At 35.1% G+C, this 19,641-nt stretch overlaps 1 protein-coding gene across 1 annotated transcript in view; it reads left to right on the forward strand.

Moving 5' to 3' along the window:
- LRP1 (LDL receptor protein 1) overlaps nt 1–19,641 on the forward strand; it is a 1,646,373-nt gene that overhangs the window by 945,277 nt on the left and 681,455 nt on the right. The window contains exon 58 of the mRNA XM_090402369.1: nt 3,903–4,022. Within this exon, the coding sequence (XP_090258495.1) occupies nt 3,903–4,022 (120 nt within the window). The remainder of the gene's footprint in view (nt 1–3,902; nt 4,023–19,641) is intronic.

The following is a 19,641-nucleotide window of genomic DNA, read 5'->3' on the forward strand; positions in this document are numbered from 1 at the left end:
AGCTAATTTAGTGTTCCGACTAATTTCTTTCTTATTCCATATAAATTTATTCAGTTGACTTCCCACAATACCAGCTTTGCTGATTCTGTTGTCTATTTCTATATTTAGTTTACCATCTTCGGTAAAAATTGTGCCTAAGTAGCTGAAATGTTTTACTTGTTCCACAGGTTCTCCATTCACAACACAGTTGACATTTTCAATGATTCTGCCTATTTTCATTGTCTTTGTCTTTTTATTGCTGACCTTCATACCATATCTATTACAACAGCTATTCAATTTAGTCAGAGAATCTTGCAGACTTGTAGCGGATTTATTTAGAAGTATAACATCATCCGCATAAAGCAAAGAGCTGACATTAACATCTCGAATTTTGATATCAGGTTTAATACCACATTCCTTCATAATGTGATCCATATAGATAAAGAATAACAGAGGGGATAATGTACATCCTTGTCTCACACCAGATTTAACATTAAACCATCTTCCTGTACTTCCTTCAATTCTAACTGCTGACTCACAACTCAAATAAAGACTAAGTATTGCTTGATATAATGCCCCATTGACACCATATAACTGCAGCGTATTGAATAGCTTCTCTCTTGGCACCTTGTCATATGCCTTTTCCAGATCGACAAAACTTAAATACAGATCTTTGTTATATTCCCATGCTTTCTCGACTATTTGTCGTAAAGTGAAGATCTGATCCTGACTGCCTCTATTTGGCCTGAATCCAGCTTGTTCTTCACCAAGCTTTTCTTCCACAATTCTTCTCAACCGTTTCTCAAGTATACTTGCATAGATCTTGCCAGGAACACTCAGTAGGGATATACCTCTGTAATTCTCACATTCAGTTTTATTTCCCTTTTTATATATGGCTACTATGAGAGCTCTACTCCAATCATCGGGAATTCGTCCCTCTGTCCAGGCTTTCTGAACTATGCAGTGCAGCCACTGTAAGACTCTTATACCACCATACTTCAGCATTTCTGGTCGAATATCATCTACTCCTGTTGCCTTTCCACATTTCAAGCCTTTGATGGCTTTTTCTACTTCAAGTATGGATATGTATTCCTGACTGCATGCCTGGTCAGTGTTTTTTATCACTGTGCTGTCATCACTGCTTGTTTCATTTAGCAGTTTTTCAAAGTAATTACTCCATACTTCAAGGATATCTTTTTCTCCTGTTTTCATTTCACCTTTATCATCTCTAATTCCTTTTACAGCACTCTTTCCTCCATTCCTAAGCTTCTTCAACAACCTCCAGAATATTTTGCCACCTTCTTGATATTTATTTTCTATATTCTTGCCAAAGTCCTCCCATGACTTTTGTTTAGCTAGTTTTACACACTGTTTAGCTTTCTTACATTTGTCTCTGTATTCTGTAAGAGTAAAAGCTGACTTATTTGCCAGGAACTTTTGATATGCTTTCTTCTTTTCCTTCACTGCCTCTTTAACTTCCTGTGTCCACCAGGGAGTTCTGATTTTTTTATCTTTGCACACAACCTCACCACATGCCTCTCTGGCAGAATCAATCAATGTTTCCTTCAGAGTTTGCCACTGAATCTCCAAGGTTTGATTCCTGTTCTCAAACTCTTTCATTTTCTTTTCAATAATATTTCTGTATTTTAGTCTACAGTTTACATCTGAGAGCTGCTCAACTTTTATTCGCTTTAAAACTTTCTTACATGTTATTCTTTTCAATATGAAATTCAATTTTATCCTGCTCAAGACTAAATAGTGATCACTTCCAATTTCAAATCCTCTGTACACTCTGGTGTCCTGCACCAGGGAGAAAACATCACTATCAACAATAACATAGTCAATGAGACTTTTCTTATTCCTAGCCTCTTCTCTCCATGTGAATTTGTGCACATTTTTATGTTGGAACATGGTGTTAGTAATAACCAGTCCATGTCCTGAGCAGAAATCCAACAGATATTTGCCATTATTATTAGCTTTGCTCTTTTCTCCAAATTTTCCCAAAATATTTTTGTATATCTCACAATCATTTCCTACTCTACTATTTAGATCCCCAACAAGGACCAACTTTTCCTTTTTCATTGTGTCAGTTGCTTTTTCTAAAGCCTCAAAAAATTCCTCCACTTCTACCTTAGTAGAACCTTCTGTGGGACCATAGGCACAAATAAGTCTCATTGTCCAGTTCCCCATTCTCATATTTGCCCACATTACTCTACTTGAGACTGACTGCCATTCAAGAAGATTAGCCTCGTATTTTGTGTTGAATACTATGGCTACTCCTTCTTTTCCTTGATTGTTATTGCCTGAATATAACATTTTGTATTTATTGCTCAGAAAGATCTCACCAGTTTTGGTCTTTTTTGTTTCAGTCACCCCTATTATGTCGATCTGGTACTTATCTAATTCCTCAGCTAGCTCCATTTCTTTGCCATTCAGGCTTCTTACGTTGATAGTACCAATCGTTAACTCTGGTGATGTTGAGTTGGGGTTTGTTTTCTGATTTGTTCCAGTAGCTGACTTTTCGCTGTTCGCCCTGGTTCCCTGGCGAAAAGAATGGGGGCCTTGTTTAACTTGACTATGCCCCAGCTGGCATGAAATTTTGTCATGCCGTACCATCATTTTTTATTTTGGTTTAACCAATAAGAATACAATTTGGTAGGCTAAATCCCAAATTGCGAGCCCATCCTCGTTCGTTCGGTATCCAGGTAGCTACCCAACAGGGTGCACTACGAGAGAAGGTGAGGATTGGACATTAGGTCAGAAGCCCTGGTCGGTTCTCCACATTCCTTTAAAGGCTATGTGGAGGTCTCCTCTCAGTTATACAGCTTTGACCCTTAAGCACCCCGAATATGAGTGTAGAGGTACTAAATAGCAAGAAACAAATGGAGGAGTAAAGGATGTCCCCACCCCCTAAAAAAGTAAGTGGAATCAATGCATTTGTGCCTCTAAATGTTAGAATGAAATGCCATATCCAGATTAATAGATATTGTCTATTAATCTGGAGTATTATCAAATGCAAGAGAAAAGATGGACTGAGATTTCTTTCTCTTACCTCCTCCCATTTTATGAGAAGGAAGACTTGACTATGTTTTGGTAGCATGGATGGCAATACATTGTTCTCACTCCTCACCTCATTGAAGAATGGTATTGAGATAAGGCAGTGATTGTAGATCATCAATTTTGGGATGTTTATGCACTGCTTGGTTTGTCAAATGAGTATGTGTAATTCCCATTTCTTATCTAATGTACTTCTGCATTAGATAAGAAATCTGTATTAGCAGAGAAATCTGAAGGTAGGAAGCCACCTGCAGTTAATAAATGACCATAGGAAAAAATAATAATCTACTCAACAACATTTGTCTGTCATATGATCTCATCCATTTTCCTATACTTGGTAGAGTTTTCATGACTTTTTTTTTGGAGAGGGAGGGGGTATGTTTTGGGAACATGCTGTGTTCACAATTTTCTTACAATGTGATCATTCATTGAACACTTCATGAGATTTTCATATTTGTCTGATTTTTTTTATTTGAAGGATCCTTATTCATTTGGCAAAATAAACACATTTTGTTTTATGACAGACCTATCTGTGAAGTGTTTTTAAAAGTTGCGACTAGAATTGATGACTTATTAATCCTCCTTCTGTTTGTATGAAATGTCCATAAAAAGTTATTTGTATAGTCTTCAAACCACATATTTATTGATTTAAGTAGCTATTTAAAGAACTTATTTCCTTTCTTCCCAGTCCCAGGTGTAACAACATCCAACAAGTTGGAACTTGGATAAAGGATTAAACTAAATTTATAACAGCCAACAACAAGTTAATTATCTGTGTAGTGAGATAGTAATTAGTACTAGTACTATATTGTATATTTATATGGATAGATATAACACACACAAAAAAAAAAAAACCTTTCTTTCAGATATAAATGAATGTGAATCAAAACATGTTTGTGCTCAGTCTTGTAAAGACATGCCTGTTGGATATAAATGCAGCTGTCGGGATGGATTTAGACCATTGGACGGTGGTCGTACTTGTGAAGGTAAGTATTTGTTTATCATTCAGCACATATGCCAATATATATGTGGGAAAATATTATAGCTGGAATTCAGTTTTTTTTTGTCTCTCTCTCTCTCACACACACACACACAAACACACACAAAAAATAATAGTTATAAATTACGAGTTGGTAAATAATTATGAAAAAAAATGTATTTATATGATGGTTATATACAGTGACATTCTATCTGATATATATCAGAAAGTTGTGTATGGGGGGAGCAATATCCAGGAAAAGGAAAGTCACTAGTGGTGTGACTCAGGGGTCTATTTTAGGGCCACTACTGTTTAACTTGTATATTAATGATATTGACGAAGATTTGGATTGAGATATTCAGTTGTTTGCAGATGATGCAAAGTTGGGACGAACCATGAAGAGTACAGAAGATGTGGCTTTACAAGAAGACTTGAATAAACTGAGTGATTGGGAATGGGGATGTGAGTTCAATGTTGTAAAGTGTATGGTTTTAAAATTTGGGTAACAAAGATGGGATGCAGAATTTATGCCTGGTGAGGATATATTGTTGGAAGTGGAGGAAATAAGAGATCTTGGGCTGATGTAGATAAGGATCTGAAATTTAGGGAACACATTGCCAAAATTGTGAAGACAACACAAAGACTTCTTGGAACAATGTGGAGGACACTGACTTGTAGAAGTAGGGAGATTCTTGTTCCATTGTATAAGGCTTTGATTAGGCCACACATTCTGTTCCCAGGTTTGGTCACCTGGTTTTCAAAAGGATGGAGAAATGTTGGAAAGGATCCAGAGGTGACTGACTAAGGTAGTTTCTGACTGCTGGAATCTTGAATATGAACAAAGATTGATAAAATGCAATTTACAGAATCTGGTGTATAGGAGGAAGAGTGGAGATATGATAGAGACTTACAGGTTAGCAAGGGGTTATTATAGGATCAATGTTGGAGAGGTTCTACAGAAACCACTGGGAGATCAGGGAGAACCAGAGGTCATCCTTGGAAACTGTATAAAGAGGATGTGAGCAAGGGAGTGAGAAGCAGATTTTTTGCATTCAGAGTTGTGAATAATTGAAATGCCGTGCCTGAGAGTGTGGTGTCTGCAGAGAATTTGAGTATGTTTAAAGCATGGTATGATGAGCTGTGTGTATGAACAAAGGACCTCCTAGATGAGTCTTTGACTCCATGGGATCTTGGGTAGTAGTAATAATAATGATACTTTTAAAATGTGAATTTATTTAATAAAAGTTGTAAAGGATTCATATATTTAAAAAATCAGAATATATATATATATATATATATATGTTTCTGATGCAGGATTGGGTTCAAGATCACTATGCTAAAGCAGATTATTAGACAGAGAATGAGTGAACTACAGAAAGGCGAGTGGCGTTTAGAGAAACACGGTGAATAAAAAAGTTCAGGAGCACAATGGCAAACAACGCATGGGTCAGGTAAGTTAATGCACAAAAAAAACCTTAGTAAAGTTGATTATAAAAAGAAGAATGAATGTTATTTGGTATGGTGACTTTATCATAAAACATGCCATTGATGAGCAAGCTATAATGTCAAGTTTTCCTGGTGTAAAAATTAAAAATATAATGCAAGCAATTCAAAAACAGAGGAGAAAAGTAAAGTAAAAGTAAATGAGATTGTAATTGTAGTTGGTACTAGCGATAAGTTTAGAGTGATGGAGGACATGAAAGGGTTGTTGAAAGAGGCAAGAATGAAGAGTAAGAAAGTGAAAATAGTAAGTATATTACCTTGATATGATAAAAATGAATTAAAAAGAAGGACTATGATGGCAAATTATTCGATGTGTAGCTGTGTAGAAGAATGGATGCGAGTTTTTGGAGTGAGTTTGAGGGAAGATTGGATAAGAGGGACAGCCTACACTTTAATGCTTTTGGCATTAGGAGTCTTGAAAAATTATTAACTGATATAAGACCTGACACAGAGAATCAGGGAAACTTAATTCTGATTGGAGGAATCGTGACAATCTGTATGTAACAGCCAGTGCTGGCTCTAGAGGTCCTGGTGCCCCAATTCAATTTTAAGTTGAGAGCCCTTTACTTTTTTTTTTTTAACGTATGAGTATGTTAAAAAAATTAAAGGTTTAAAAAATCAAAACACATATTTTTATATAAAGTTCTGTACTTTGAAAGATACATATATTAACCTTCCAAATGGCGAGGTCTATCTGTGTCCAGCAAAATCTGATTGCATGCTATCAGATTTTGCTGGACAAAATCTGATAGCATGGTAAAGAGGATACTTAACCAGATTATCTCACAATCATAGCTGCATCTCCCTTGTATATAACAAGAAACACATTTCCTTGTTCTGTACTGGGCAACTGGACTTTTAGTATATTGGATAGATTGAAAATATAGAAATTATTTTTATTTTTGTTTTCTCCTTTTACTGTACAATTTTTAATTCCAGAACAAAATAAGAGATCCTTGCATTACTTTGGAGAACCAATGTCATTTTAAAGTTTTTGTGCCAATTTTGTCTAATCGTTTAGTCAACAATATACTTTATTTGTTCTCAAAGAACTTAATTAAAGATAATTATTTGAATATTTTGGGGAAAAAAAATGGGCTGTCAACATTCCAGATTGTTATTTTTATTTTTTTCAAAATCAACTTTTGTAGAATACTTCACAGATTGCCTGAAGGACGTGCTTTGATAACTTTGCTTTATAGATAATAATATGAAAATCTTTAATCATATTAAATGCAAAGCGTACATACCGTGAAAAGTATGAAATACGAAATTAGAAGAAAATAGATATTTATAATTCAGTTACTATGAGCAGTCTTGTCAAAACAAACATAAAATTTTAATCAGTTCTGTATAGGACATTCCTCAGATAATTTCATCATATGCGAGGTGGTCTGAAAAGTTCTCGGCCTCGAACATAGATGACAACACTATCAGCAAGATTTTTTTTTCTAAGTTGGTACATCTGTCATAAGCGTCAATATGAAAAATTGCAAATCATTCTATCAAGTAATTTGTTTTATACAGCTGTCTGAAGCAAAACTGTTGTCTGTATCCCTTGAAATGGATAAAATTGAGTATTGTGTGGTTATAAAATTCTTTGTAAATGAAGGTTTAACACCAAAAGAAATTCATTCGAAGTTCATAAAACTTTATGGGCACTCTTTTCCTTCATTTACGACAATTAAGAAATGGGCTACCGAGTTTAAATGTGGCCGTACCAGCCTTGAAGATGATCCACATGAAAGATTTTGGACATCTTTATGATATAGATGTGCATGATATAGTATTGGATGACCGGTGAGTCAGAGTGCATGAAATTGCTGAGACTATAGGATTTCAAAAGAACATACATTTTGCATAAAGAATTGCATATGAAAAAGCTTTGTGCGAAATGGGTGCCACACTTGCTCACAGCAGATCAGAAACAAAATTTCATTTCGTTTCTGATCTGCTGTGAAGATCAGAAAACTTGCATGAAAATTTCTGAACAGTGCTTAGAGCATTTTAACAAGAATAAAACTGATTTTGTGCATCAATTTATTACTATGGATGAGACTTGGATTCACCATTACACACCAGAATCCAAACAGCAGTAAAAACAGCGGAGAGAAGCTGATTGTTCAGCGCCAAAGAAGACAAAGTCGGTTCCATCAGTAGGAACGGTCATGCATCAGTGTTTTGGGATGCTAAAGGCATTTTGTTTATTAATTATCTTGAAAAGGGTAAAACAATAACTGGGGAATATTATTCCGATCTTTTAACCAGACTAGATGAAAAAATTCATGGGAAAAGACCTGGTTTGCAGAAGAAAAAACCATCTTTCATCAGGACAATGCACCTGCTCTCAAAGGTGTTTTTGCAATGGGAAAATTAGGGATCTGCACTATGAATTGTTGGAACATCCACCCTATTTCTGAGATTTGGCTCCTTCTGACTTCTCTCTCTACCCAAAACTTAAAAGCTTCCTTGCTGGTCAGCATTTTTCTTCGAATTAAGAGGTGATTGCAGCTGAAGAGGGGTATTTTGCAGATCTTACTGAGAATCACTACAAGGATGGGATAATGGCACTGGAGCATCGCTGAAATAAATGTGTTAGTTATAAATGCATTTATAAATGTCTTAAGGCAGATTATGTTGAAAAATAAAAATAATTTTGAAATTATAAATTCATGTTTTCATTGTTAGGCCAAGAACTTTTCAAACACACACACACACACACACACATATATATATATCTTGGAAACAATCAAAATGTTGACTTGGAATTTCCTAATAGAAGAAACTCCATGTAACACTAGTTCACTCTTCTAAGTCAACAAGTCATGATCATTACAAATCCACTACAGTTCGTCATTCTCATTATTTCCAATATTTACTTGACAAAAATAACAAGAAAATAATTACGTTCACTTTATTTTCAAACAAACACACAAAGTAAGTATATTATAAATCACACTTCATTCTGAAATCCCCACTCATTGAAAAAGAAAATACTATATATATTCTTCTTATTATTATTTTTATTACCATCATTATGTTGCACTTTATTTTAGTACAAAGAAGAAATCGCCACATATTTGAAAATGGCATTGACTGCTAGTTTAGATAGGTTGCAAAGTAGCTGTACTTTTACTACAATTTTACATTAAAATGTGTGAGTATGCTCCCCAAGTGATTTACATTTATAACAGTTGTCTTGTGAATGGTTTTGAAAATAAATTATTTCAAACATCAGGTGGATTTTAAATTCAAATATTTCTTTCTTAAATAACTGCATCAAATAATTTATAAATTTTTGATAATAAAAGTAAAATTGTGATTATTGCAAATTAAGAAATTATTTTGGCATAAATATTGTATCAGACTGTAAAAGAAATCTCAGTATTTATATTTAGGATATAATTGAAAACAAAACAAGACATTGCTAATGTATTATGCACTACTGCTTTTGAGGCTCTTTGGTGTGCTTTTGAAGAAGTGGTCTTTCTTTCTTTCTCAGTAGCATTTGAGAGTAATCTAATCTTTTCCTTTGCCTCCAACTGAGAAGATTATGTCTAGTATTTCTAAGACAAAAGTTATTTCCAGCAGCAGGAAAAGTCATGATATTTAGAATTTTTTAAGAAAAAAAAAAACTAGCACTAGTGAACTTTCTTTTTTGTTGCATACATGTAAACAGTTTTCATATGGTAAAAATATAGATTAGAATTTCTAAAACTTCTGGAATAATGTCAACAGACAGCTGAACAAGTGATTGTAGATTGCAAAGAACTAGTCCGGAATTAGAAGGATCTGCTTCAGTGGATACAACAATATTATTGTCTTACTTCTTTTATCAAACGGTAAAATAAAGTAATATATATTGAATATTGTCTGTGAAAACTTCAGTAGAAAATAAAACCAGTAGAAAATTAGATGGAGTAGTTATTTATAATTTACTTTCAAGAGTTCCATTTTGAAATAAAATATCTATTAAACAAAAAATTTGTTTAGACATAGAAAATAAAAGTAAATAAAAATAAATACTTAAAGAAATGTATAAATTTTTCTTTGATTTGCAAAGGTTTAGGTTAAATTTTGAATCTACTTACCACAGTTTGAATTAACTACACGTTCACTGTGTCATGTTTAGCAATCGACAGTTCGATGATTTACAAACAATGGCCAAATGTCACTTTGTAATAGAGTTTAAGCTGGGTATGTGTGTACACCTCATGTCCTAACTGGTGAATGTGCACTGTATGTAAAAAAAGAACGTTTGTAGTGTAACTGAGCCCCTGTAATGCCACACCCTGGGCGATCACCCAGCTTGTCTAGTGCTTCTTCCAGCTCTATGTCACACGCAGTGAAAAACAATTTACAGTTTTTCCTAAATGTTATTAAAAGTCACAGTATTTATTACAATATATTTAGTGCTTATCTGCATTTAACGAATGCCAATATTAACATTTGTTTTTATTTTATTTTTTCTACACACTTAAGCACCCCTTGAAGAAGGCACCTCGATGCATCACCTGCTTACCATTAAGCCGACCCTGGTAAGAACGACAATGTTAGGTAACTGTGTTAATGATGGGAATGGTCATTATTATGGAAATGATTATGAAGCGAGAACCATTTTGTGTTCGTTCAGTTTGGACCTGTCAAGCATGTGTAATAATGTCTGCATAAGTAAGGGACTAGATGAGAAAAGAGATCTGCAAATGGTGAAACTGTGTCATGCAGACCACAGACAATTGTATGCAAAAGACCATGCAACAAACTTTACTCCTTTTGTTTCTGATACTCCTTGCACTCAAGTATAGACATTTATTATATGTATACTTGAGAGTGCTAGGAGTATCAGAAACAAAGAAATAGAGTTTGTTGCCTTGGTTAATATATTGGGATCTCATGTTGTAGGCATTAATGATAGGCTATTAGTAGCAGATGTGCTAAACTGGTATCGTGCATACAGAGTGCAGTATTTTTAGTTAGGATATACAGGATAAGAGAGGAGGGGCTTGCTGCTAATGATATAATATGTCTTGAATCCAGTTAGAGTTGAGACCTATGACTGCAATACTAGTAACAGTTTTTCATGTGACAGTGAGCTTGAAGCCATCGGGTGTGAGATGGAGTCTAAGAAGATGAAATACACAATGGGGTGTTGTTACAGGCTTAGTGGATCAGTTGCTAGTGATTAAGAAGTGCATCACCAGATAAATACGATGGGTGCGAAAAGAATAATTATGATTGGAGACTTTAATTATCCTAACATTGATTGGGTAGCTATGAAATCACATGAGAAGAATGGAACTGAGTTTATTGAGCTGTTGTGTGACAACTTCCTCAAGCAGCCTGTGACAGAAGGAACTCGTGTTCAAAGAGTGTTAGATCTGATTATAGCGTTAGTGATGGTTTCAGTTAAAGATATAACTATTCTGCCTCCAGTTGGTGACAGTGATCATGTGATACTCACTTCGAAGTGGCTTAGTTTATGAATGTTACATTCAGAAAAAGTTATATGCTTGAACTACAAAGTAGGAAATTATGACCACCGGAGGTGTATGCTGGGTTCTGTGCCATGATATCAGTTATTGGATGGGAAGAATATCGACAATGTGTGGGAAGTGTTTAAAAAATATGTAAATGATGTAATATCAGAATGTATCCCTAGAGTTTAAAATATATATAGGATAGAAGTCAAATGGATGTGTAATCTTATTAAGCAAGAGATTTGTAAGAAAAGGATGCTGTGAAAGAAATACCATGTGCATAAGGATGACATCTGTTATGAAAATTATAATCAGTTGGCTAGAAGAGCCACAACAGTTGTACAGAAAGCTAAGTCTGTGTATAAAAAGAAACTTGCTCTGCAAGTTAAAGACAAACTGCAAGAATTCTCTTGATATGATGCTAGTAAAAGAAAGAATGAATATGAAAGAATAACTCTTCTAGATGCAGATGGCATAATGGTGGTAAGATGCAGAAGTGATTGTTCAACTAATGAGTGCCCATTTTGCTAAAAACTATCAACCTGGTGTATGCAACATTGAGCTCACTGCTACCTCTTCACTGTATGAAGAAACTCAGGTGTACGAGGATGAGGTATTATAACTGTTGCAAAATCTGAGTAAGAATTCAGCAATAGGAACTGATGAGATATCAGCACGTGTGCTAAAAGTATGTTCAGCTGAACTAGCTGTTTCTTTGACTAGGCTGTATAATGAGTCTCAGAACAGGGAAGATTCTGCAGGAGTAGAAAGAATGTATGGTAATACCATTGCACAAGGGTGGCGCAAAGGCTGATGTATCCAACTATCGACCAATCAGTATCTCAGGAGTCACGGTGAAGATTTTGGAAAAATTGGTTAGGGCTCGTATTCAGAAAGTAGCAATTCAGTGAATCTCTACTTTGCAATGGACAGCATTGGATTACCAAATGTAGGTCATGTTTTAGAATGTGAGCAAAGTTCCTATAATATAGTTACCATTGAACTAAACAAGGGGAATGGATACACCATCATACTATTTGATTTTGCTATGGCTTTTGACAGAATACAGCATAGAAGATTGTTTCATAAATTGTGGCATATGGGTTTGGATTATAAAGTATTATCGTGGATAAGAGGATGACTGACTCACAGATATCAAAAAGTGGTATACGGGGATGTGATTATGCAAGATTTAAAGTAACCAATGGTGTCTACCACAAGAATCAGTGCTTAGTCTATTATTATTTAATGAGTACATTAATGATGTTGGGAAGGATTTCACAGGCAACATACAACTATTTTCTGATGATATAAATATGAATAGAATAATCAGGAATGCTGCTGATATGCAGTACTAGCAGAAAGATTTGAATAGGCTGGAATTGTGGACATTATGCTAGAATAAACTGATCAGGCTAGGGATCTTAATGTGTTAGTAGATAGAAAGTTGAAGTTTCAGGGCTATGTAGCAAAGATTGCAAATACAACTCAAAAGATAATTACAATGCTGAAATGAACTTTTGCATGTAAAGATAAGGATGTCATTTTGCCTCTTTACAAGGCCTTGATAAGATCTCGCTTGGATTACTGTGCACAGGTCTGGTCTCCTGGTTTCTGTTGTGATTCTGATACAGTGTGAGAGAATGCAAAGGAGGGTGTTAAAAATGACATCAGGATTGTGTAATAATGATTATGAAGACAGATTGAGAATTTGTAGACTGGAAACACCAGCAAACAGAGAAAGAGTCATGATATGATTGAGACTTCCAAACTTTTGAAAGGGTCATACAGGATTTCATTTGACGGAATGTTTCATTTTATGGAGGGTGGAGAAAGGACAAGAGGACATCCTTGGAAGCTGAGAAGAATGCCACTAAGAAGGGGGGCAAGGCTAGATTTTTTGCTCATACGGTAGTGCGTGATTGGAATGGATTACTATCGGATGTTGTGTGTGAATGAATTCAAGAATATGGATGATAGCTGTGTGTGTAGTGTATGACCTCCCTTGACAATTCCCTGACACTATGGAGATCTTTCTCTTAATAATAACAATATACACACAATTTATTTATTTATTTATTTACTCATTCATTTCTTTTTCTGAAATTAAACTTTAGAAATTTTCAGCTTGCTGATTCTTGAAGATATTTTACTTGTGGACAGAAATTGTACATATATAGAATGTTCTGGAGTCAGAGTTCTGTGAAAGTAGTGCCTGACTATTCTTTTCACTGAATTTGAAATTCAGTGAAATTCTGACCATCTGGAATTTGGTCAGAATTTGTGCATGATATATTTGCAGCAGCAGCTGTTAATGCAGTTGTTATATATTTTTCTAGGATCAAAATTGAGTTATTAATTTTTTTTCTTCGAGATGATAGCTGGAACTGGGCTAACAGATTCGGGTGAAGCAGTTGGTAGTTTTGTCCAGTTGGCAGTTGGACCCAATCTGGTTATTATCATGTTATAAGTCCAGTTGGAGTAAAACCGGCTTGTGGTCAGAACTGAGGCCATCTGTTGCGCTTACTTGGTATTGATGCACAATATTTTGTAGTATTGCTATGTCAAAGACCTCCAGATGTTCTTGACATAGCAATACAAGGATGCTCCCTGCCTAGGGGACATCCTTGACTAAGTTTAACACACGTGAACCACAGTATTAGGTATTTTTATTGCGTAAATATTTTGCTTGGGGGAGACCACACTCCTACCAGGCGTGTCCCCCGGGTGGCGGATGGGGGAAACCCAAATGGATTGCTCTGAATAAAGAATAAAGAGCCATTGACCAAAGGATGTAGCAGAGGCATGGCAAGCTGGCTACATTATTATGCCAGTAACTTTCATGAGCAGGAGAAAGTCTACAAACCGAGATAGTGCTACTTCGTACGGGACAACCGACGCGCCTACTCAAAGACCATATAGAGTAGGTGAGAAATCAGCAATGTGGTCAGCCAAGGATGTGAAACATGTACCCACCCTCAACATAAGATCACTATACTGACCTGGAAAATTACAATTAGTCCAGGAAAATTTAAAAAGACTGAAATGGAGTATTTTAGGTTTATCAGAGACACATTGGTGCGGAGATGGATTCATGGATTTACCAGAAGGAAGACTGTATTTCTCAGGAAGAAAAGATAACATACACAGAGAAGGAGTTGCATTACTAATTGAAAAGAAACTTACATACTCAGTAATTGAAATAAACCCAGTGTCTCCTAGAATAATAACAGCCAAACTTCAAGCAAAAGAAAAAGGTCAAACAATTAAAATAATCCAAATATATGCACCAGACAGTAACCATTCAGAGGAAGAAATATAAAATTTCTATGAAGAACTACAACAGGAAATAGATAATCCCAAAAATAGAGAACTCACGATAGTGATGGGAGATTTTAATGCTAAAATAGGACAGTTCACAGCAGACAAAAAAGATGTGATGGGGAAATTTGGATACGGAGAGCTTAACGACAGAGTTGAACAATTACTCCACTTCTGTAAAGCAAACGATCTAATGATTACAGACACATTGTTCTATCAATGCCCTAATAATAAATATACATGGACATCCCCAGATGGTAATATAAAGAACTGCATAGACTATATCATCATAAACAAACAATGGAAAAGATCAGTAAATAATGTACGAACATTAAGAAGTTTTGATTTTGACACTGACCACGAAATATTAACTGCCAAAGTGAAGATAAAATTCAACAGGAAAAATAATATCAGAAAAGAAGAAAACATCAACCTATCAAAACTAAAAGATAGCTCAAGCAGAAGTCAATTTTTAGAACAGATGTGCTTGAAATTAAAAACCCCCATCTTACAGAACAGCGGAAAATTCTGGGAAGAAGGAAAAGAAACAGTGTTATCAATTGCAAAAGACACTCTAGGTTCCAAACCCAAAATAAACAAACAGTGGATAACCCAAGAAATCATAGCTACCATAGAAGAGAAAAGAGTGGCCAAGATACTTGTAAACCAACAAAACAATGAAGAGAATAGAGAAAAATACAGAGCACTAAAAAATAAAGTTGATAACCTATGCAAAAAAAGCCAAAGAAAAATGGTTAGAAGAAAAAGCTAAGAAATGCCAAGAAGCATACCAACAAAACAACCTAAAAGTCTTCCATGATACTGTAAGAGAAATTACAAAGGAATTCTCAGCAAAAGCAGTAACAATGATGAACAACAAGATGACTGAAACCGGGAATATTGAATATATAAGAAAAATCTGGTCAAACCATTTTAAGACTATCTTCCACCAAGGAAACAAAACTACAATGCCAACAATAGAAGAAAACAATGATCACCCAAAAATTTTACAAGAAGAAGTTAGATACGCAATAAAACAGATGAAAAACAATAAAGCACCAGGCATTGATACTATCCCTACTGAACTGTGTTCATATGGAGGCCGCATATCAATAGAATATTTAACAACCCTATTCAGTAAAATACTACAAACAGGAGAGATCCCAGATGACTGGAGAACTGGAAAGATCATCCCAATATACAAGAAAGGAGACAAAAAAGACTGCAGAAATTACAGACCAATCAATTTACTCCCTCACACCTATAAAATATTCATAAGAATTATACAAAATAGATTAAAAAACACCTACAAAGAAATGATAGGCATAGAACAAGCTGGTTTCCAAGGAAACTATTCAACAATAGACCAAATTTTCACATTGCACCAACTAGCAAAACTCAGCTGGGAAGACCATAAAGAACTATATTGTTGTTTTGTGGACTTTAAACAAGCTTTCGATAACATCAACAGAGAAATCCTTCTTAAAATTCTACTAGAAAAAGCAATAGACAAATATATAATACAGTTTCTGATAAAATATTACTCTAAGACAAATGCAGTAATTAAAAAGGACACACTCACAACAGAACCCATAGAGATCCAAAAAGGAGTAATGCAAGGATGCCCATTATCCCCATGCCTATTCATCATATATCTAAAAGAAGTTGTAAAGAAAGCAATAGACAATAAGCCTGGAATCAATGTCAACGGTTTAAACATAAATAATATCAAATATGCAGATGATCTCGTCCTTCTTGCAAGAACCCCAAATGAACTACAAAGTTGATCCACAAGCTAAATGAAACCTGTAAAACATATGACATGACAATAAATATACAAAAGACAAAAGTGATGAAAATAGGGAGGAACAGAACTACCATCTCAGCCACCCTAAACAGAGAACAATTAGAACAAGTAGACAACTTCATATACCTTGGATCAAAACTAACAGAAACAATAGATGAACTCAAAACAATCAAACACAGAATAGCGATAGGATGGACCACCATGGGAAAATTACAGAAAATCTGGAAAACAAACAAGATATCTAAACAAGCCAAAATCAAATTATATGAAGCAATAATTATACCAACAGTCATCTATGGAGCAGAAGCGTGGACAGTTAAAAAAAGAGAGGAGAAAAAACTGCTGGCATTTGAAATGAAATCCTTAAGAAAAATAAATAGAACAAGTTGGATAGAAAAGAAAACAAACATCACAGTCAGACAAGAACTATTGTATAAAAAGACAATAATAGAAAAAATTAGAAAACAACAACTGAGATGGTTTGGACACACCGTACGCATGGATGCAAAAAAGACTTCCTAACGTCCTAATCAATACTTTTCCAACTGAAAAAAGAAGACCTGGAAGACCAAGAATTACCTGGCTGAAATTAATAAAGAACATCTCGGGATGCAGAACATATAAGAAACTTTTTCGAACAGCAAGGAATAGAGAAGACTGGAAGATCCTGCTCAAGAGAAGACTCAACCCGTCTTAGACGGAAGAGAAGAAGAAGAAATATTTCGTCCTAGGTATCTTAGGACATCATCAGTACAGTAAGGCAATACTAGGAATGACAAAAGAAAAGGCACGTATGTACAAAGGAATCCAAATTGCATGCAGTGGCGCGTTGCAGCCTGAACTTAAATTAAATTAAATTGAACTAAATTACTTAAATTAAATTAAAATTAATTACTGTTAAGTTACTATTTTACACAATTTTGTATGACAATTTCCCATACTTTAGGGATGGCAAGAACATCATTGCGGTTTAGATTTGGTCTGTGGAGTAAGGCTTCAGCACTTTCTTCATATAAATGTTCATATTTATATGAAGATATGTGTAGAAGATTTGTCTTTTTCCAATGGATCTTGTGGTTTGGGTTTTCAACTCCGTGTTGAGCGAGGCCTGATTTATGCGGTTTGATGAGGCGGATATGGTCTTGATGTTCCAAAATGCGCTTAAAAACTGATCTGCCTGTCTGTCCAAAATAAGAGAGTTTACAGGAGCAAGGAACCTCATATATACCAGGTAGTAGCATAGGTGAAAGTTTGTCTTTAGACGAGGGTAACAAGTTTTGGATCTGGTTGATGGGTTTGTAGTTGGCAACAAGATTGTATTTCTTCATAATTTTCGAGAGCCGTTGTTCTTGTCTAGGTTGAAGTGTGGAGAAATTGCTGATGATTTTTTGAGTTGTTTTGAGATTGTAACCATTTAGAGTGACCGTGTTTTTGATTATTTCCAATTCTTGTTTTAGAGAATCCTCGGAGGAGCATAATCTGTGTGCTCTGGTTACCAGTGATTTAATGATGCCAAATTTTTGAGAGGGATGATGAGCTGAAGTATTGTGAATGTAGCGGCCTGAAAATGTCAGTTTGCGATAGACAGAGGTGGAGATGGAACCGTCTTCTTTTCTCTGAATGTGTAAATCCAGAAAGGGGATTCTTTTTCTAATGTAAATCTGATGCGAAGATGAAGAAGGTTGATTTTTTCTAAAAACTGAAGTAGCTATTGTTCGGAATGACTCCAGACTGCCGAAAATTATGAAGAAATACAATCTTGTTGCCACCTTAGGTACAAATCCATCAACCAGATCCAAAACTTGTTACCCTCGTGTAAAGACAAACTTTCACCTATTCTACTACCTGATGTATATGAGGTTCCTTGCTCCTGTAAACACTCTTATTTTGGACAGACAGGCAGATCAGTTTTTAAATGCATTTCGGAACATCAAGACCATATCCGCCTCATCAAACCGCATAAATTAGTCCTCGCTCAACACGGAGTTGAAAACCCAAACCACAAGATCCATTGGAAAAAGACAAAACTTCTGCACAGATCTTCATATAAATATGAACATTTATATAAAGAAAGTGCTGAAGCCCTACTCCACACACCACATCTAAACTGTAATGATGTTCTTGCTATCCCTAAAGTATGGGAAATTGTCATACAAAATTGTGTAAAATAGTAACTTAACTGTAATTAATTTTAATTTAATTTAAGTTCAGGCCACAATGCGCCACTGCACACAATTTGGATTCCTTTGTACGTACGTGCCCTTTCTTTTGTCATTCCTAGTATTGCCTTACTGTACTGATGATGTCCTAAGATACCTAGGACGAAATATTTACATAATAAAAATACCTATTACTGTGGTTCACGTGTGTTAAACTTAGTGATGAATTCTCCACAGGTTTCTCTATATAATCAAGGGAACATCCTTGGAAGTTGAGAATGAATGCCATTAAAAAGGGAGTGAGGTCTAGATTTTTCTCTCATAAAGTGGTGCATGATTGGATTGGATTGCCATTGGATATTGTGTGTGCAATCAGTGTGAATGAATTCATGAATAAGTATGATACCTGGTGTTTGTAGTACTTGGCCTCCCTTAATGAGTCCCTGATTTCCTGGAGAGATATATATAATAATAATAAAATTTCTTGGCATCTTTAATTTAAAATATCAGGAAGGTGTAAAATATTCTGGAGACTATTGAAAAAGCTCAGAAATGGAGGAAAGTGTATTGTAAAAGGAATTAGAGATAATAAAGCAAACATGAAAACTGAGGATAAAGATATTCTCGATGTATGGAGTAATTTCTTGAAAGATTGCTAAATGAAACAAGCAGTATCAGCACAGTGGTAGAAAAATCCAACAAAAAAGCAGAAAAGCCTTGCCTTAAATAAACTTGAAATGTGGAAAGGCAGCTGGGGTAGATGAAATTTGACCAGAAGTCTTCAGATATTGAGGTATAAAAGTTTTACAATAGCTGCACTGCATAATTCAGGAAGACCTTGTCAGAGGGTCAAATTCCAGATGATTGGAGTATAGCTTTTATAGCACTCATCTATCTAAACTGAATGAGGGAATTACAGAGTTATTTTCCTACTGTGTGCTTCTACATGAAGAAGCACACAATAGGAAAACATGCTAGATTCAGGCCAAATAGAGGTTTTTCAGGATCAGATTTTCATTTTAAGACAAATAATTGAGAAATGTTGGGAATATAACAAGAATTTGTATGTAGGTTTCATAGATGTGGAAAAGTCATATGACAAGTGCCAATAGGAAAGTTCTTCAAAATGCTACAGTTAAATGGTGTAAATGGGACATTATATCGAGCAACACATAGCTCTTTATTTAAACTGTTATTCATAGTTAGAATTTAAGGAGGTACAGGAAGATGCTTTGATGTTAAATCAGGTGTGTGACAAGAATACACATTATCTACAGTGTTATGCATTATCCGTATGGATCATATTGAAGAAAAGTGGTGTGAAATCTGATATAAAATTGGTGATGTTAATCCTAGCTC

The sequence above is a fragment of the Typopeltis vanoorti genome, chromosome 2 (genome assembly GCF_054136105.1).
Source record: "Typopeltis vanoorti isolate ZY-2024b chromosome 2, IOZ_Tvanoo_1.0, whole genome shotgun sequence".
Lineage (NCBI taxonomy): Eukaryota > Metazoa > Arthropoda > Arachnida > Uropygi > Thelyphonidae > Typopeltis > Typopeltis vanoorti.